General features: G+C 25.2%; 2 protein-coding genes across 3 annotated transcripts in view; both read right to left on the reverse strand.

Annotated features, from left to right (window-relative positions):
• The window catches only part of LOC114127416 (LON peptidase N-terminal domain and RING finger protein 3), a 42085-nt gene extending 40756 nt beyond the window's left edge, over window positions 1–1329 (reverse strand). The window contains exon 1 of one of the 2 annotated variants that reach the window (XM_050200013.1): window positions 991–1329. The gene's annotated coding sequence lies outside the window, so the exon portion shown is untranslated. The remainder of the gene's footprint in view (window positions 1–990) is intronic. The other variant, XM_027991642.2, reaches the window with a different exon arrangement.
• Window positions 1330–18820: 17491 nt separating this feature from the next.
• On the reverse strand, window positions 18821–22662 carry LOC114127435 (PP2C-like domain-containing protein CG9801). Its single transcript, XM_027991668.2, is given in 7 exon segments — window positions 18821–19636; window positions 19639–19845; window positions 19924–20314; window positions 20726–21018; window positions 21085–21177; window positions 21261–21472; window positions 22317–22662. Coding segments are annotated over 7 exon segments (1428 nt in total). The 5' UTR covers window positions 22430–22662; the 3' UTR covers window positions 18821–19517.
• Window positions 22663–22716: the final 54 nt, after the last annotated feature.

The following is a 22716-nucleotide window of genomic DNA, read 5'->3' on the forward strand; positions in this document are numbered from 1 at the left end:
CGGTTATTATTACGCGACAGTAATTTTATTTTCCGGAGCTCCTGGTAAAATGTATTTACGCAAACATTACGTAACGATCCTTTTTTGATCAAAAACCCTATGCTATTTTTCACGCCTGTGTATTATCGTCACACCCGTAACATGTCTTATAATATGTTGTATAGTTATACGACATTATAATAAAATTACATAATTTATACACCTATAATATAATCATAATATTATGATATTTATTTTCACCACCCCCACGTATGCAGCAATAATAAAAACAAAGTAATAATTTAATAACAGGTGCCTAGATACCGTATTTATTGACATTTCGGAATCTTTTAATTTATTGTCATATTGTTCACAAGAATATCTATCGTTTTGTATAAACATGCCAATTAATTTGTTTATCAATAGGATGATTTTTAATAAAAAAATTTTTAAAAATGTATTTATTAATTAATTAATTTAATTTATTATAATTTTTGTTATTTTTTTTAAAAATCCTCTCACATTAAAACTTATAAGTGATTCATTTTTACATTTTTGACAGTAGAAATAATTTTTAAGAAATAAATATAATTAATTTAGTAGTATTATTATATAAATTCGAACTATCAAAAACTTCATCAAGGACTTATTGGTAAGCTTCTTCAGCCATTTACACAAAAAAACGGACCTCAATATTTCGGGCTGAATGTCCGTTTTAACAGACGCAGACTCTAACGTGGGCATCCTCATAAACGTTTTAGATTAGCTCATTTACCTTAGTATTGTAAATTATATAATATATTTTGCATAATTTTCAAATTTCCAGCATAACTGTATAATGTCAATTTGTTATCGTACTCTATTAAAATGTATCAATTAATGTTATTTGTTTTGAGAAATGTAAAAATATTGAAATTGTACCTATGTGCCCAAGTTGATAAGATTTTGTCAGGAAAACTTTAAAAATTAAAAAAAAAAACGATATAAATTGTATAATTCGATTTTACTTACAGTTCTCATTATCATTTTTTGAGAAGTACATATTTTGTATTCCAAATTTCTTATTTAACCGTTGCAAATAATTCATAAACATGCGACACCTCTGCGAATTATTAGATGCGTTTAAATAAATCGTATAATAAATTCACTGTACTATTATATCAATAAAAAATTGATAAAAAAAAAAAAATAATTTAGTTTGTAGACGCAAAGTACAGAATTAACAGACCAACACGGGATAAACCAAACACGAACTCAACGTTATACGGCAAGAAACGCCGACGGCCAACTGGTTCGTATTTTCGTAAAACGATTACATTCTCGACCGAGCAAAAATTTAAATTATCACTAGTCCATTCAACCGAGTAGCAGAAAACTAGCAGTTCGCAGACATGGGTGGATTACTAGCGCTCCTTGTGGCTTGTTACCACGTCGACGACTACCACACATTTTCAACAGCGACGCCGCGACCTATCTAATATAGATAATAATTTACAGTTCAGTCTTGTTTTCACAACGACTCACGTTGTTCCAAGTAAAAAAAGATTTTTTAGTTTAATTTGATAAAATTACATATAATATATTCCGCTAGATAATTTCATTAATTTTTAAGTAAAATTAATTTATACTAATAATAATACAATTTATATTATATAATTAATATACGTATGGAAAATATTGTAAAATTCAAATTGAATTATTCATAAATATATTGAATTTCCGTCATTTATGATTTTACATTAAATTCAAATACAATCAACAATTTAAGTCATCTAATGTTTATTTACCTATCTATCGAATTTATTTAATAAAATATATAAAATACTATTTTAGAATTCAATGTAATTTTAGGTATATTATTATTTATTAAAACAAGTACCACGTTGGTATAGTCATTGTCTGAATAAACTATCATGTATAAATATTATTACAACTAGTCAAGTTCTAGTTATGGTACCTACCTAACAAATAAGATTATATTTAAATTATTAATTATGTAATAATATAATTAAATAAGTATTAAGTACCTTTCTATGTTTATTTCTAAAGTTATAAAAATAAAATTATATTAGAACTAAATTCGAATTCAAAAAAATTTTAAATCCAAAAATTAACAAAATAACAACTTTAATAAAAAAAATATAATAGTATTTTTTCCATAATTGGGAGCGGAGTAGTAAATAAATATAAATATAATATAATATATTATGTAAGTATAGTTAAGTATAATTTATTTCACAGTATTCGCAATGGTGTTTTGGAGTATTAAAAAATTCATCTAGTTATTATTTGGGGTGTAGATAGATATAAAATAATAAAATTTACTTCGTCAAAAACAAGAGTTGTGTAAATATTTCCATTTTTCCATTATGTTTTATTTTTAGTTTTTCCAGATTTTTTATTTCCCCTGCTATAAATATTATGAATTTATTTGACTCCCTCCGGCCTTCGCCTTTAAAATACCAATCATAAATATGTTATTACTAAATCCAATTTGCTATCAAACACCACACAAATTGAAGTTTTTTTCATTTTAAATCATCATGCAATAGTCAACAGACACAAAAAATGTAAATTTAAAAAAAAATATACCTTATACATTGTAAGACCAATACATTCATTACCCCGCTTAGAATTTAAAACATGTAAAAAATCTAAAATTCTAATCTTGATTTTGGTAATATCCAGCTACCTGTCATATAAATTTCTTCTCAAAATAATAAATTTGAATTTTGTATACCTAATGGTCTTAATTTTGAAACTATTATTTTTTCACCTTACTGGCTGTCTAAAACAAATTGTTTTAGAATTGTAATTATTTTGAAATTATTCAAGTTACACAATATTATATTAACACAATTGATCAGCTCATTTTGATACTGGTTACATAATACTAATTTGTATCACTCATTATATTGTATAATATGAGCAATTTGTTTAACGAAGTGCGTGTCTGAATATTTAAATAAAAACTAATATTTCGGATAGAACAGCTGCTGATTCAATGATACTCTGAATAATGAAATTGTTAATTTAAAATGTCTATAATGTATAATAATATTATCTATTTTATATTAACTATAACAAAACACTACTTATTTATTTTTTGTTTAAATTAATTAATTCATCAAACATTTGAATATTAAAAAATATATACTTTATAAAAGAACATAGTAGTTAACCAGTTAAAAAATCATAATTCAATACTTAAGTTAAATGTGACATAAATCATTTATAAATCTATAAACCTTTTTTATGAAAGTTTTTCTATTAATTCCTAAATTAATAAGCATTTTATTTTATTTTCTCAAAATCTTCTATAAAATACTATATATAATATATAGAGTATAATTGATTAAAATATTTTTTTTCATTTCCTCGAATAATACTTTATTTAGCACGATTATAGCCTATATAATATATATAATATAAAATTGGAATTTCTTATTATTGATTATAAATTTAATATTTCAATCAGCTTTATTTATTTTGAACAATAATTAAAAATGACTCATGTCATTACATAATAATAAAATTATCTGAAAACCAAATACCGCAATAACATAATAGTTACGGGCGATACTTAACACGTACGTAAGTGTATTGCATATTCAAAACGCCTATAATATTTTAATACCTATAAAAATATGTTTTCGTGATTCTTTTGACTGATAAGTAACAATTTTAATAAGAAGTAGGTTCTTGATTAGTAAGTTAATTTATCATTTTAAGTTTATATAATATATGTTTTTCATAAGTATGTTAAGTTAGATATAGTAATGTGGTATATTTTTAATGAATATACGTATGTATAAAAATAAATGCACTGAGAAAATAAACTATAATAATAACTAATTAAATAACAATATATACTAGTTGACTCATTAGTTGATCCTTGAACAACTAAGATAATTCCGGGTTGCATTAACAATAACTAGATATTTAAAGAATGAATAGTAAATTATTGTCCCTTCAATATGATATTTAGTAGTCTGTGATTGGTCCATTAAATTTTAGTGAACCAATTAACAAATCAATTTTTTCATGTAAATCAGCTTTAACGTATGGCAATTAAACGACTAACAAACAGCGAATGACTGTTTGCTGTCTCGTCTACCTGGTGGCGGTTACTCGCTTATAAATTATAAAGTAAAAAAAACCATAAAATATTTGGGCAACGTAAGCAACAAACGAAAATATTCTTTTGGCTGCTGCAGCACGTATTTAAGATAAGTACATGAACCGAGGAGTGAACATTTTAGAACATAACCATGCGCATACACTATCTGAGATATAAATATATAATTAATAATTAAATTTTCGTTGCGGTTTTATTATTACACATTTTACTATTTAAGCTAATCAAGTATATTTATCATTCATAATATGATTTGAAACAAATAAAAATTAAAAACATTAAAATACATTTACAGACGGAGAAAGGAATTAATTTTCTAAAACTGAAATAAATAATATATAAATAACGATCACGTCCTCTAAAAAATATCATCATGTACATACATTTATGTAGTTAATTTATTATTTATCAAAAAAAAAAAAATTTTTAACATTTAACTAGAAGTCATTTATATAACTTCTATACAATTATTATGCTGATTATAATATATTTTATATTTTATGTATTTCTAAACGATTCGTATTAAACTTTTCAATTAAAAAACATGACAGTATCTATCTATACAAGTATATGTTAGATACCATTTATTTTAGTTTAATTACCTATACCTATATGTTGTAAGATATGAGTTAACTGTTCGACTGTTCATGTATATTACGTACTTACATGAAATTATGTATTTATAGTATAATATTCTAAATTAATATGTATTTAAAAAAAAAGTTAAACAGAGTAGAGTTATGTAAAGACTTATTGATATTACATACCTCACACTCTATAGCCTAAACACAAATAAATACAAAAGTGCACAAAATAAAATTTCGGGGGGGGGGGGGAATATATAGTAGTACAAATTTAAAAAATATTTTATAATAGTAGGTGTAATTAGATTTAATTTTTAAATAAATTATTTCGGAGGGTAGGGGGGTTGAACTCCAATACCCCCCTGTATACGTGCCTGCAAAGGTATTTTAAACTAGTATCATAATATTATTTTAAATTTTAAAGCAATAAAATATAATATAATCACAGCAAATAAGTACTTTATTTTATAAGTGAATTATATTAATTTTTCTTTAATAATCTGTATAGTCATAGATCTTAAATTGTCAAATTGTAAAAGTATTACTTAATTAACTTTGCATTAGAAATTTAAGGTTTAGATTAGATTTTAAATTATATTATTCATTAAAATAAACCTAAAAAAATAATACTAACAATTACATTAAATATTATGGTAAAAGAAGAATAAATATAAACTTTTAATTATTATAATAACTAGGAATTAAGAATGATTTTTAAAAGCATAATTCTATAACATAGATTAATTTTATGTCTAAATGTATTTATATAAAATAATGGTTGCTTATTATTATTGACTGCATCAAGTTGAAATAAAATTTTAATATTTTCCATTAAGTGTATAGGAAAATCCTAATTCGCAAAGTATTCTTATTGATAATATAAATAACATATTTTTTTACCTGTATAGTATATTATACATAATTTATTGTTGTTTTGTCTTCAATTTTTCAAATCCTTATAAAATTAAGTATTTTGTTTTATAAAATGTAATGTTAGTAAGTATAAATGAAGTAATTTATTGGAAAAAATAATTGAAAAGATTTCACATACCGTTTACTTTGTTATACCTAACTGCAGAAAGATGTAATTAAAAATCACAACTATTATTTGTTTAATTTTTAGCATTAAAATAAATTGAATTTAACATTTTGATACAATTAGTGATGCCATGTGTCTTAGAACTTAAGAACAAGCTTTACAAAGTTATACAAGGACATTAACAGATTAAGTACATGAATGCATCATTATAAATTATCGTTAATTACGTAACTTAAATATAGGTACATTGTACCATGTTAATTAATTTTATAAATTTATAATAATAATTTACTGATAATTTACCGACTTATTTTATTATTTGGAAAATCTATTTATAAAATAAATAATTAATTATGAGTTTTGCACATTCGCAACGTTCTATCATAATTCATAATAAAATAAAGAAAATATTTATAATAATACACCATATTATTAACTACGTTTTTATAGATTAAAGTCAAGTAGCATATTATACTGATTTTACAATGATAAAATTCTAAAATCGATTTTTATGGTAATAAACATTTAATATACTAATCACTCAAATAGTCTCCAATATTTATATAATGGAAATTGAACATAAACTAACATTTCACTAACGAAAAGAAATGAAACTATAAAATTTAAGAGGAAGGACTTTTTGAAGAGCCAATAAAACTCATTTAATTTCACAAAATATTTATAACAAATAAAATCGTTCACATTACCACAAAATAATTTTTTAAATATATATACAATATACATAAGTTAATATTATAATTTGTTTTTATTTATAGGTACCTATCATACTGATGGATAGGCTATCACCAAAACCTAACTAACTACAATTGTAGCTGTAGTAAACTTAACATAATGCGCAAGTTTAATTTATCCATCATTTAAATATCTATCTTAATAATATTATGGTTATCTGTTAACTATTTATGTTTGTCATAAAAACGTATAACATTAAAAGGATGTACCTACTGCACTATATTTTGTTTTTTTATCTCTAAACCATGCAAATCATAGCAAATTTGAATTCAGCATTAATTAACCAAGCTTATGTTAGCTTTAATTTTAGAATGAATTTTTATCAAACATAAAGTTAACCTTAAACAATCATTATTAAGTATTGTCTTTTTTCACGTTCAGTCACGTGGTGCCAGTCGCATAATATTGATCTATCGACTCATTTTTAAAAACGTGGATATATTTAATTTATATAAAATTAATTTTTTTGAAACTCAGACATAATTACATATTATAAATAAATATCTTTAGAAATTTAATAACAACAATAATTAATCCAGGTGCAATATTATTACAGATTTTTATAAGAATATATTTTTATTATTTTTTTAAAAAAGCAACAATAATTGTCCACATACGATTTCAAATAGCTTATTAAAATAATATTTGAATTACAAATTATTATTTTTTAGTTAACAGAATAATTTTTGCTATTAAGCAATATTTTTTTATATTTATTTTATATTTACCCCCAATTTTTTAAATATTTAAAGCTATTAAACCGATTTTAAAATATAACAATTTTTTGAAACTTGATTGAATATCAATATATCATTATACAAGTTTGAAACCATTATAATATTATAATATGTAATATTATGTGTATAGTGTATATACCTATAAGTTTTATCATAGGTTGAGTTAAAATAGATTCCAGGTGCCTGTTTTAGGTTGAGAATATATTTTTTTATATTAGGAGAAATTTTAGCTAGATACTATTTTTATCTCGATGATTATGGTTAGATAGAACCAATTTTATTGTTAAATAAATATTAAATCTCGTCAAAGTTCTAATTTGAAATGTTTACACACATTTTAAATTCGAACTGTAACAACATTTAATATTTTAATATACACTAACAATTTTAATTATATTATTTGTAACAACTTAAAGTTTTCGTAACTATGTATATACTATTTTATTTACTAAACATGATACAATTTTAAAAATATGAATATTAATTTTTAATACATTTATAGGTACCATGAACCTATTCACACTATTATATATTATTACGTTGGTATAATTGTCTTATAAGTTAATAACAGTTAGTAATAATATATGAAATTACATAATAATTATTATTATATAAGAATAATATATGTGATTTGTTTTTAGCAAAAATTAGTTCAACCTACCAACCAACCTATGACTAATAAAATGATATATTAATGAGAACAATATAGGTAATTATTATATAATATATTAATATAACTAAATATCCATAAAGTATAGATTGATAGGCCATCCTCATTATATTTTTATTATGATTTATTACTGAATTAAAATTTAACATTCTTTTGTAATAGCAACCTTAGAGTTGCTATAAATACTTAAATTAAATTTTGTTTTTTTTTTTTTTTTTTTTTTTTTAATTAAAAAAATACCTACAAAATTAAAACAATGTATTATAATGGAATTTTAAAACACTTGTAATTTTATTATTACCTTCTCATAAATCTCAAACTTGTATTAAATACCAGTACTTACGATAATACCTATAGTTTAAAATATTTTTGTACATTAGTCATATTAGTTGGATACGATGTTTTATAAACACATGATTTTAGTTCTTTTCAATAATTGAAAAATAATAAAATATGATCAGATTTCAAAAAAAAAAACAACTTAATAATTAAAAAAAATAAAAAAATTCAAACAAAAATGAATTTTTTAAATTCATATAGCACTAAAACACTTATTTAGTTAAGAAATCATTGTCTAAGACAAGGGTGCCCAATTTATTTTGGAAGCGGGCTATAATTGCAATTACATTTAGATGGCGGGCCATGTTATGAACAAGACTTGCTTACACTTATAATTCATCTAAAATTCTATTTTCAATAGATACTTAATTAGATAGGACAGATAGGTATTTAAATTTAAAAAACATTTTTGTATTGAGTATAGATGTTGGCGGGCAAATCCAAAAGCGTTGACGGGCCACGAAGGGGCCCGCGGGCCTGGGTTTGGGCACCCTTGGTCTAAGATATCCAAAATAAAATGAATAATTCATCGACTTCCAGGTCCTAGTTATAAATATTAATTTGTAAAAAAATTTAAAATCATTCATAACTTCATTGACTCATATAATATAATAAATCATAGTAAATTACATAATTGTCCATTAATTTATATAAAAAATTTTAAATAGGTACCAGTTTTTTCTCAATAAAACTAGAATTTAAAATTAGGCTAGATAAATTTGAAAAAAAAAATTAATTAATACCTATATAATAATTTATTGAAACATATAAATACTTACTAAAATTACTATTAATAAGGTTAACAGCAATAAGATCCAAGAATATTTAAATAACAAATTTAAATGGAAAAACTACGTATAACTTGATAATATGCTGCTGATCAGCACACTAGGAACTATTTTTATGTACCTTATATAATCACAATATATACAGGTTATGTATGGTAGGCGTATAAAATATATTAAAGGAGGAGTCGATAAAGGTGCAAAATCTCAATATTGAAGTCCATTTCATGTACATTAAATAATATTATATTCTTACAACATAAACACGAACAGGTGACATATAATTGCTTAATAAACATGATTAATTTCAGTTAAGATATTTTTATAAAGATAAGTGATGATCACAAACCATGAATACAAATATAAGATAAAAGTATCTATTCTAAAATCTTCTGTATATGGCAAATATAGACATTTCATTTATTTGATGACATTTACATTATAACACATTAAATGTACCATTGTTGGATACATATTAAAATATGTATACAATTGTACAAAATCAGTGTTGAGAAAACAATATTCTTATATAACTTATTTGCATTGGAAATATAAGCCAAGTATTGCAAAAGTATAAAATTATATTATAATATTAATTTTTAAGAATAATTTTAAATTTCCTATTTATTATAATTTAACTAATGAAACAATGACAGTAGTTTGGAATTTAATATTGCAAACAATATCAATTGTATTGGAAAGTAATTTAGTTCAATTTTAAAAATATCATATTTTTCTAACCGTACTTTAAGAATACTGGTAACCTAAAATTGCATATTAGATAGATAATGAATAATTTTACAGTAATACTAGTAGGTACGTTGTTTTTCTCAACTAAAAAAATTAATGTTAACATGTCAATTTTATAAATTATGCTTACTAAATAAGTATTTTTTACAGTTTTATTTATTAATTATTTTTTTTATTATTATTACACAATTATATGTATATTTTGTAAATTGTTTGTTGTACATACATCCTTAGAATCTAGGTAATGAATAACGATAAGTAGGTACATATTTTTATCCTAAAATTACCAATTTTTTAAAATTCGGGATTTTTTCGCATAAATTACTTAAATTAAAAAATAAACTATGTACACATAGTTTTAAGGTATAAAAACTAAAAAAATAAAAAATATTATATACATACAATTCAAAATAAAATAATGAATGTTATGTAGATGTGAATAATGTATGATCTCATAAACACTGCCGCATACTTGAGCTTTTAAGTATTTTTTTTTTTACAAATAATGAAACCAGCTAATTTTTAGCTATAACAAATAATAATTCAAATATAATTTAATGTTATTATTTATTATTCTTCCACTTTAATTATAATTTTTTATCTTGCATTAAATCAACATCATATTATTGTATGTATCAGTTATATTTGTTCCTTATTTTTAATATTTTTATTATTACTGCTTAATGTTTATTATTAATTAAACTTAATCTAGTTTATACATTATGCAATATACCTACCTATGAAAATACATTAATCCATTTATGTAGAAAAAAACATGAATAGTACATTTATAAGTGATTCTAAAATAAAATAATAATAAAAATTCTACATAAGTAAGTATCATAATTACAAGTAAACATTATACCTACTTATATAACATATTGTAATTACAAATTTTAAGTATTTAGTTTAAATAAATAGAAGTTACCTACATATATTTTTTTTATTTGAAATAAATGCAAAAATTAATTCATTATGGGCTTTCATGCTTTCATTTTGATGAAATATTAATATGATTTGTATACAGTATTGTAAAATTAAATAGACCAAACTTCGATGATAACAAAGTTATAATACCCATATGTCTTATAAAAGTTGTGCAGTCGCCAGTACGATATTATACAGGACTATAGGTATGATATTATACGCATAAAAAGAATTGCATTTTTAATTGTTCAAGTAAAAGTTTCAAATCGTCATAAACAAACGACGACGATACTTCTTCCCTATTTCACCCTTTTGTAGAAGCCAGAAGGATACCGAAGACTTTTTGATAAACTTTTCAAAAATAATCTTCTTGTTCCGTGTATAAATTATTATAACAATAATAATTAATGTACAACATTATAATTCAATATAATAATGGCGGTAGTTGTGCAATATTATTAGATATTTATATCGCTACAACCGACAAAATATAAAGAAATAATAATAATAATAATAATAATAAAAAACTTCAAAGTAATTTATCTACCAAAATGTATATTATGATACCTGGGTATCAGGTGGGTTGCCTTTGAAGAAAAAATCCCCATCTGGTCATTGCTGAATTTGTTTACAAAAAAAAAAAAATCGTATATGTTCCGATTATTATAATATTCTATAGCTATATTATGCACGTGCATAAAACAATTCGTTATTATATATTGTGGACGGTGGTTTTAGACACACGAGCTTTATGTCGATTGCACGTTCGCATAATGCCCAAGTAAAAAATTATTCTCGAGGCACGCACACCGTACGTATAGCAGTTATAGTCACTTTAGAATAAATACATCATGTGTAGTATATCGTATTTAGAGATACCTATATACCTTGTTCGGCGTGTAGTCTCTTAGGACGAGCGGGTTCCGGTACCAACGTTCAAGGTTGTCGCAGGTATAGTCACTGTCATCCACCGACGATCGCACGATATTCTTACGTAATACTGTGTTTTTCTTACAAACGGTGGTCACCGCCGAGCCAGGGGCGGGCCTCCGGGCTACCGCCACCACCTGCACACTGATCGTTCGAAATTCATACGAAATAATGCCCAACCTCCGGGGAAGACCAGTGGAATAAAACGTATAATAATAATAAAAAAAAAAAAAAAAAAAAAAAAAAAAAAAAAATATATATATTAGATTATTATTATTTTATTATCGCTTACAGCATTGTAGAACAACAAGGATGAAACAACTATAATATATGATATATAATAAGAATTACGTATTATATAATACTGCACAACTCATTTAATTCGAATTTATTATCATTACGTACAATCAATTAATGTTAAACGTGCAAGTGCAATATGCAATACATTTTTTTTTAACCTGCGTCATCTATTTAGGCCAATATTGTGTATTATTTATAGGTATTAAATAAAATAAAACGCGTGCAGGATGATTTAGAATGTAATTTAACAAATACACACCACCCTATAATGTTGACCTGTTATATAATATTTAATTTTAAAAATCAACATATTAGGTAAATATAGACGGTATTAGCTCGTGTATACATACGCCTACAATAGTATAAAAATAAAATTGCATAGGCACACTACAACTAACCGTAAGCAGTTGCCGTTATATTGCAGTCACTGCAGGCTTAAATTTATTGAGTTTTCCACTTCAGACAAATCGTTTTAATCGAATGTGGTTCGATGAGTGATTTTTAAACTGTTACATAACGCTCTTGGTATTTGTGTTGAGATTAAGCTACATACAATTTTACTATTAATTTTCGTATAAAGGGAGATAGTGTTTTAAATCGCAATAGCAGTTCTCGGCGATTACATTGGTGGAAAAGATGTTTGCACCCATTCCAGAGAAAAAAATGTAATAATTTACACATACGCTGAACACATATTATGTTAAACATTACACAATTATACATATGATGTGCAGTAATTAGTAGGTGTGTTTAGTGGTATCTGCCAGTTCTATATCATAAAAACTTATGATTTAAACATTTAAAAACAAACGTTTAAATTATAAGAACATGTTTATAACGCTCATACTTCACTGGTAAACAAAGAAAAAAAAATCTTATTGCGCACAGTGGCGTAAAGTTAGTTATGGTTAGAGTGTTAAGTGTCAAATTTATGATGTAAAATATATTGTAATGATCTTTAATTATTTGTCCTATATGATTATTCACCGATAGATACTACACAATAGTAAAGCGTGAATAGAAAGAAAAAAAGTGTAATCGAAAAAAACGTAATAGATGTTTTCGACACGCCACCGTAGAGTTAGGTAGTTCGGTATGTCTTATGAGTTACCTATACTGTGATCTTATGTAATACTTGCGCGCCACAACCAGTAGACCAAACAACTGATCGACAAATTCTAACGAATAAATGCTTGATTTTCGTTTAAACGTTAAGTTTCTTACTAGTACTACTTATGACTGTACTTATTATATACATAACTATAATTGACTATAAAGTATTTAGCGGCAATAATCTGTAATTCACTATATGTTAGTTAAAACACCTAAACTACTATTTACTTTGACAAAACACATTTAAATTATTAACAACGTATACCGATGAAAAAAAAACAATTAATTTACGCCCCACGTAGATTGAAAATCCACAAAATGTTTAAATTGTGTAGATACACGTCATGACGTGTAATGCGTGCAAGTACAAGACTGGCGATTGAATCCATAGGTGTTTCTTTGTATTATACTTACATCATAAATCGCAATTCGTATAGTTTCCGGTTATATATACTATAATACTATACATGTATTAGGCAGGCTTTACTTATAATAACCTCAAATCTTAATAGAATAATAAGCCAATATGTAATACAAAATATTATCCGGAAATGAAACACATATGCAATTACGTTAACAAATAGCAATATTTTATTGTTTAACTTATTCAATAGATCTATACTGAAATAATATTAGTAACATATTAAATTAACAATGCATAGATATTAATATGTGAAATGCACACACATGAATACCTTATCATTCGGTACAGTAATTAATTTGACGAACGTATAATTTTAAAAATTACTTTAGGACAATAGAACTTAATTGTTAATTGTTCTAATTTATATATTACGTAACTACATTAATTTAATTTTTATTAATTGTTTTTTCATATTCATAACAATATAAATGTATAGTTATACTTATTATTGTTAGTCACTTCTGAAATTAATGTTTTTAATATAATTATTATGAGTTTGGTATTAGGTAATTACTAATTATAAATGTAAACTTTTTTTTTTTTGTACCAGTCATTGTATTATTAATAAATACAAAATATAAAAACATGCACACTTGCTTTTATTCAGTATAATTATTGTAATTCTATAAAATCTACAAAATAACAAATTAAAAAACAGACTTGTTGAAAACACATATATTTTTTCTCGAAAAAAGTGATTAGTGCAATATAGTAATATACTGATTATACTCATCGGTGGGACGTAACTAGGGAGCTGGGGAGAAGCAATTAAATGTTTTCACTTAACAATTCAACATCTTTAAGGAATTAATTATTAAGTACTTATAAGTACCTTACACATTTTATGTACAGACTACTAAGAATAATACTAAGTATAATAATATACTAATATAGCATGAAATCGTGGGTATTGAGGCCTGAGGGATACCTACGGTTATATAACCACTGCCATAATGCCATTGTCATTGACCTATAATATTCAATTTTATAAATAAATTCTTAGATCTGCATTAGGTCGTTATATAATACCTACGCGCATACCGCAACATAGAGTAAGCATATACGCATTACAATACTTTTGCACAGTTTGATCGATATAATTAATAGATTCTAATGAAAATTTAAATGTTTATCAAGAAACAAGATTAATTTTATTATTATACGTTGGAAATTTGGAATGGAAATGTATACAGGAACGCTGCAGGTATGATAATTATGTATTAAAAAAAAATGTATATAATACGAGTATAATATTATCCAACTAAAACGAGTACCTAGGCATACCTATATTTTTTCTTTAAAATTTAAACAAATGTAGATACCATAATTGCGACTCGAGATCGCGGTATTGACTATAGTAATATATGGAAGATGAATAGGTGAATATACCTTCTGGATATTTTTAATTTTTTGTGTTTTTGTACCATAGGTACTATATAATTACTTCAAACAACGTATCTCATAATATAATACATTATGTCATTATCTTATTAATTTGTGAAATTAATAATGTTTATTAATACTAAATGGGTTGGCTCTGTTAACTTATTACAGAGAAACAGAAATAAGTACAAATTAGTTTACTGAAAAACTTAACCTTAAAAAAACGGAGGAAGTAGCACATCTGCTGTATAGTATAGGACATTGGCATAATAGATTTTTAATGCTGCAATCAGCATACTATAGAGCAAGGGTTCTCAACCTGGGGAGCGTGACAAAATTTCAAGGGGGGGGGGGGGGGGGGGTAGCGTGAAAATGTTGAAAAAAAGAAAAATGAAACGATATAATAAAAAAAACTTCATTGAAGTTATTAATCCAATTACCAACATTAAAGTAAGCAATAACGTATATATTATAAATCCATATATTTATATATATTTACATAAAAATATTATGCATACATAAATCTTATAGTAGTGAGGGGGTGGGGTGTGAACTCATACAATAGTTTGAAAGGGGGCGTGAAGCTCAAAAGGTTGAGAACCCATGCTGTAGAGTTTACATTAGGTAGTACAGTTAGTCTACAATGTAGGCACTAGGCTGTATAGTCTGAAACGGATGTGCAGAATTTGTTCTGTCTTTTTCAGTTTGTAAACCGATTTAGTTGTAAATTAATTCAACCAAGTTTGACAATCCATCTGTATCAGATTAAAAACAGCGCTTGGTAATGTCTTTGGATGTGATTCAACCTATACTCTAAATTCTAATAAATTTGTATAATATCTCTTAAGATTACTTAATAATTGTAAAAAAACCAATCTTTTTTCTATAACGGATGAGGCAACATTATTATTTAAAGAAATAAAAAAAAATATTCAACTTTTGACTTTTGAGAGCAAAAATTAAATTATCGTAACATAACCTTATACTTGTATGAGTCGTATGGATTAAAAAACGTATTTGTTAACTATATATTATAAACAATAATAATATACTATTAATGGGAAAGAGTTTCAAGTCCTTACGAAGAATTTAATTTAAATTATAACAAAATAAAATAAATTGTTTAAAGATAAATCGTTATTATATCGTGTTTAAATATCTAATGTCATGAAAATTTTAATCTGCAAAAAAACATCGTGTGTATTTTCGATATTTTTTTAATATTTCTATTAGAATAATTATTATGAGGAATTTCGTATTAAATATTCAAGGAAATTTAAAATTTCAATAAATATGAGCTATTTATTCAAGAAAAACTAAAATACTTCGTGGAAAACCTAGGAGCAGATGGATCGATGTAATTGAGTAAGATCTAAGGATACCTAGGAAGAAATGTTTTATAACAGTAATAAATGGCATAATGTTGTGACGTTGTGTTACATTGAAAATATGACCATTATCCGTCAACTACACTTTTTTAATATTCAAGTATTCAACCGCATATAGGCGTATGCCGTATGATAAGAATACATTTACAAATTATTATAAATATACAATGAAAATTTAGCCATTTAGGTATTAGTGATTAATTTGGTGTTAATCTACAATAGAACAACTATATAGTACAGTACCTACCTGAATTAAATTTAGTAAGAATATTATTTTTAAGCCGAACATTTTGGTCGTTTCAAAATTGGTTCTCGTTTAAACTTGGCAATTATCTACTGGCAGAACCTTAGAGGGAAGCTGTCTAGTAACAGAATGACCCTCATATACCTAATATTTTATATGGTCGTCTGACTGTCCGAGGATTTTAATAAATCTTTGCACCAGCGTCTGTTTAATGGACAGAGGGGGGATTTCTTAATAATTTGGCTCCACCTTTAATGGCTATAAGTGGGTGGTGTGAGCGGCTAGTTTGGAATGGAATTTTGTATTATGAATGTACCTATGCAATTTTGTTAACGGTTTCAATGTTAAGGTCACTGTGGAACGAATTGTTAGAGACATGCCAAGGTGCAGAAAGCAGTAGACAAAGAGTAATTGATTGGAATGCTCGGATTGTTTTTATTTTGGATGCTATAACGCAGCCCAATATCTGTAATTCCGTAATCCCAAGTCAAATTTCCCAATAATTTTTATGTCTATAATAGCGATATCCAACAGACGATGGATTAGACACAAACACAAAATTACGGCGACTACCGTATAAGTATTAATGTAATATGTCAATATTTACTACATAACATGTATATAAATAGGTACATGGGTAAAGTAGGATGTAGCTGCCTCATAAATACGACTATAATATAGTTTAACTTAAGATATTGAAGTTAAAATATAGGTAGTAGGTACAATGATTACACAACGATAACCACGGTATTATAAATCGCCAGGAATGTATAAAAGTAATGTCGTTATAATATTATCTAAGCTTATACGTATTAATGTATTATATACATATAGGACATAGGTATACACACAACGTTAACGGAGGTTAAATATAATATTAGGTACAAAAGGTACTTATACAAATAGTCAGTACATTATAAATTAATTAGAAGTAAAATTAAAATTCCAGTCATCTGGACATCGGACAGGCATATAAAATTATCGAAATTGTGCAAGGTTAAATATAAGCGTATATATTATACGCCAAATTTAACGTTCAAATCGTACATTATTTAAACGTGTTGCATATATTATTATTTATTACCTACATCATACAAGTACCTAAGTATTATATGATACTGCAGACACAAAGGAATAATGCAGACGTATAAATATAACGTTACATTATGTAATACTCCCACGTGCCGCTTATACTATAAAGTGATCTTTATACGTAATAATATACATATATACCTATATAATATAATATATATATTATATATATATAGAGAGAGAGGTATTATACATAATATACAGGTAAGGTTAGTGACGTATCAGAATCTCTTCAAATGGGGTGTGAGGCAATTGAAATTCGTCAATACAATTCTTGACGGAGTAGTTCACCACGTTATTAATCAACGTCTTGGATTTTTTTTTTAATAATAGTAATATTTATATCTTATTTATCAAATACTAATTGGATAATATTGTATTGCTACATATATCATTTTTAAAAAACCAAAGCTCAACTTTCGTGTGAATAAGAGGATGAAGGGTAAGCTACTCATCATCGCTTCGAATATACAGATGATAATAATATGATATATAGTGCCATTGTGCTTAACCTAAGTATTAAATAAGTAAAATAAGTACTCAATGCATAGATTTTTTCAGTTGAAGAGATATACCTAGTTAATGTTTAAAAAAAAAGTTATAAGATCTAAATTTTAAACTAAATATGTTTGGTGTATATACTATTAAAGCTAGGAAAATGTTGAGCCCTGCGACCACCTAAAACAACTTAAATGATTTTAGTAACCAAATACTTGCAATGATGGACCAAAACATAGTCCTACAAATAGCTAACCTAGACATAAATGGAAGAACTGATACTGAATGAACTATTAAATTGAAGAAGATGAAGATTTTAAACTATTATTAATATAGGTAACACGATAATATATTAGTAAATTTCCAAATTCAATGACTATTTACTGAAAACCAATCCATGGGATAATTTTATAAATGAAATATTTAGGTGATTTAACTAAAATAATATCCATTATCATGTAAGTAGCTAATAATATTACCTTATTAAATTAAAATGAATTATATAAGAGTATAAGACATATTATAATAGAAGAGTATATTCTAGGTTCACCAAAAAACTGAATCATTTAAAAAAAATTATACCAAATATATTATACCAAATTAAATTAAGACAATTATTTATAGTATCTACATACATAAACATTTTTATAAATAATTACAATAATTAAAAAGTTAGTTATAACTTAAAAGTATATTTCATTGTCTTAATTTTTGAAATATTTTACATTGTGTTCTAATTATGTTCTAATATGTGACAAATATGCTTTTTTTTTATCATTTTTTATTTTTATAAAATTAATTAAAAAAGTATACTCTAAGGTAAATGTAAAAAAAAAACAGTATAAGAATATTTTTTATTTGATATGAATATATTTTTAGGCCTAATATACTTTGGAATAAAAGTACATTTGTCTCATATATTTTAATAAATACTAATAATACACAATATCAATAGTCTTAGTATGATGTTAGTTTTAACTTATAAATGAACAATCAATAAATATAAATATAAATAAATTAAACAATAAAATATAACACATATGAGTTTTTAATATAAAGTATAAGTTTAAAGCATATATAAGCTGACTAAATTAAAGTTTGTTGTTTATTTCAAACAATCCATTGGACGGAAACAATATTGCACTAATAGATATATTGGTAAATCACTAAGCATAAATAAAGATATCATAAAAACTGGATAAATATTTAATATAGGCTTATTTTAATAAGGTAATTTGTATGTTATGTAATCTTGTATGTGTACAATATTCACATATTTTGAAAGTATATTCACTACATAAGATACAATAAAAACTGCATAGGTTCCTAATACTATTTTTAAGGCCAGTTTTCTCAATCAAAAAATAACAAATCATTAAAATAAATAATAAATCAACATATTATAAAACAAAAACAAAAAAAAATTTAATATCTTTAAAAATTTCTACTTTCCAGAATTTATTTTGAATGCAACTACTGTAGCATGATCTAACTTACCTGGCACACCAAACATTTTTCTAATAATTTCCTTTCTTTTTTGTCTGACTTCTCCTTGAGGTAAGGCTTTCCATTAGCATCAGCATATATTTCCATATCTTCTAATATACGACGTTTAGCTGCAGTTAATCTGGTAACAAAATCCAGTAATAATGTTACTAAGTCTTTAGCTGTATCTACTGCTGGTCCCTTGCCAGACACTCCGTTACGAATCAAATCTTCTGTTCTTAAAAGAGAAAGCTTGTGTCTTTGATATGCTTCAACGTTGGGAAGTCCTAAATAAATATTTTTTTATCTGTTTAAGTACCATTTTAGAAATAAAATCATTAAAATATAAAACAAATAATGAATACCAGTAAAATGGCCAACCACAGGATCTAAATTATCTGATACACCATCAGAAGTAATAAAAACTATGTCATCCAAATCAACTTGTGTTATAGACAATGTCAAGTTTGACAATTCTGGATTATGTCCATCAACAGGACCCAAAGCTCCCATGACATCTCTCATATCTCTCATTCTGTGAACATCGTGTGAGCCTTGAGTAAGTTCTCTTACACCGTATTTAGAACTGTACACATAACCCAAACTGTCACCAACATTACAACAACAAGCTACATAATGATTATCAACAGTAGATGGAAGTACTACAATTGCTGTAAGAGTAGTTAAAGTTCCTTCTTCTTGTAGAATCATATTATGGGCAGCGTGGAATGATCTCAGTAAAGTTACAAGGACATCCTGCAATTATAAAAAAAAATTATTTCAATATAAAAACAAAATGATTAATTAATAAAAGGACATTTTACACAGAAAACCAATTTGATCCTCACTAACGTAGCAACAGCCTTAATGGTGAGATATATTTTATAGTCAAAAATACTATTGAAAGTTTTACATTTTATTTTTCTGCATTCAATAAATAATTATAAAGTAAAAAATAAATTTCATTAAAAAGTATCTAAGTAAAAATAAATTTAAAAAAATTTACATATACTTTATTTAAGAGCAAAACATTCATTCATTTCATATTTTACACCCTTTTATAAATGAAATATCTATTTTTCCTGTGTATTAGAAATAAATTAAATTATACATAAAAATGAATAAAATAAAATAAAAAACTTAACTACAAAATAACTAAATATTTACTGTAGTGTTTTTAGGTGATTCTTTGTCTTTTGTAAATAAAGTTTTGTTTAAATAGTCAACACAACCATGGACAGCGGATCTAGCTGCAGTCCTTGACTTGACACCCCAGTTAACACCATCTGCTAATACCATTATAGCAGAATTTGCTCTGGTAACAATAGCAAAACAATCAGCAATTGGATCACCTGTATGGCGATGTGTTATGGGATGGACCTCATATAAAGAACAACTAGCACCATATGCATTTGTGTGTGGAACATTCCAATTCTCAACACCAGCTACCAATGGATGTCCTGGGAATTATAAAAATGGTTAATATTTAATAAGCAATTTTAAATGCATATTTTGTAGAAACTCACTAAGCTTTTTTAAAATATTTTGTTTAGACTCTACATTCAAAGTTTCATCAGCTGAATCATTAGTTGACGTACCCACTTTCTTTTCTCCATTATCTAACAATAAAACAATATTATTTAATTTTATCATTTATAATTAATTAAACTTTAAATTTTTTTTTTAAATTTAAAATACTTACTGCTGTCTTCTTCTAGATTATCAATAAAATTAATTTCTGGATCACTTGCCGACAAATGTTTTTCTGTTTGATTAACAGAAATAAGACCACCGTGTGGCCCAGTCAATGATGATACCACTTCATAACTTTTAATGGCACCTAATTGTTGAGGTGGTACTTCTTGCGGAGTTCTCCCGTGCAAAATAATTGGTTCATATTTTTGGACTTCATGGCTAAAATCATTTGTTTAACAAAATATGAAGTTTAAATCTGATTAATGTTATCACACTTTTTAGAAATTTAGAAATTTACTACTCAAATACTAATATATAAACCAAATACACAAAAATAATTATTCACATCAAATGAGAATTCAAGTTAATTAATATTCATACTGACAAATCAGGAAAAGTTATTTTCGCTTTAAACATTTTTCTTCAGAATGTCATCAATTAAATATGTACAACATTTCTATATTAATTTCAAAATTAAGTTAAATATATAAGAAGTGTATAATTAGATAATCTACAACTTCACGTCCTCATCATCTTAAGGAAAAAATAAAATCAGTCAATATTATATCTCCCTCAACGTCTTATAAATTCCAAAATATCATTACATAAAATACTTCTAAACATACTTATAGTATGCAAGATTATAAGAAAACTATAAAGCTTGTTTTGTCTTGTTCATAATAGTATAAAGCCAATTCAGTCATTCCAATCTAGTTTACTGAGTATACTGACAAACGTTACTAGGTATGTATCAATCCTTTCCTTACATAACTTAAAAATTTGAATAACTAATAAAAAATCAACAAGACCAAATAATATCTTAATAATATTGTTTTGTTATAACCAAAATTTAAACACGCAGAGCTAGACATAAATTATGTAGAGACCTGTTATTACATTAAGGGAATCTACAAATAGATGATTTAATTTGTCTTATTATGTATTTCAAGTATTATTAATACATTTATAAAATATATTCAATATCATATTGATTATTGACTAACCCTTGTAGAGTTGTAGATTGTAAATTGTCTTACTTTAAATACAAATTGTAATCACTCACCCACTAAGATATTTTTTAATGAAACGATTTGAAGCGTTCTCGTCATTTCTGGACTCTGATGGTGCTGAAAATTGCCTAAAAAACCCAGAGAATTTCTGTCTAAAAGATGGCATATTAATTTTCTTTTTATTGTTATTAGAAATAAAATTTCATAGTCTTAACGAATTCTTTTGGTTTAACATTATTATTATTATTTTTCTTTCAGTGAACACCTTCTGAATAATAATTAATAAGCTTATTCAACAATGAAACACAGAAAGGATGTACTAACTAAATATTACTAATTATAATACATCGAGTAGTGAGTACTGACTAACAAATAGATTTTACTTTATCAACATAAGATATTAATATAAATTACCTATCCATGCTTAATGCTGATAATAGGAATAATAAATCG

Source organism: Aphis gossypii, chromosome 2, assembly GCF_020184175.1.
Source record: "Aphis gossypii isolate Hap1 chromosome 2, ASM2018417v2, whole genome shotgun sequence".
NCBI lineage: Eukaryota > Metazoa > Arthropoda > Insecta > Hemiptera > Aphididae > Aphis > Aphis gossypii.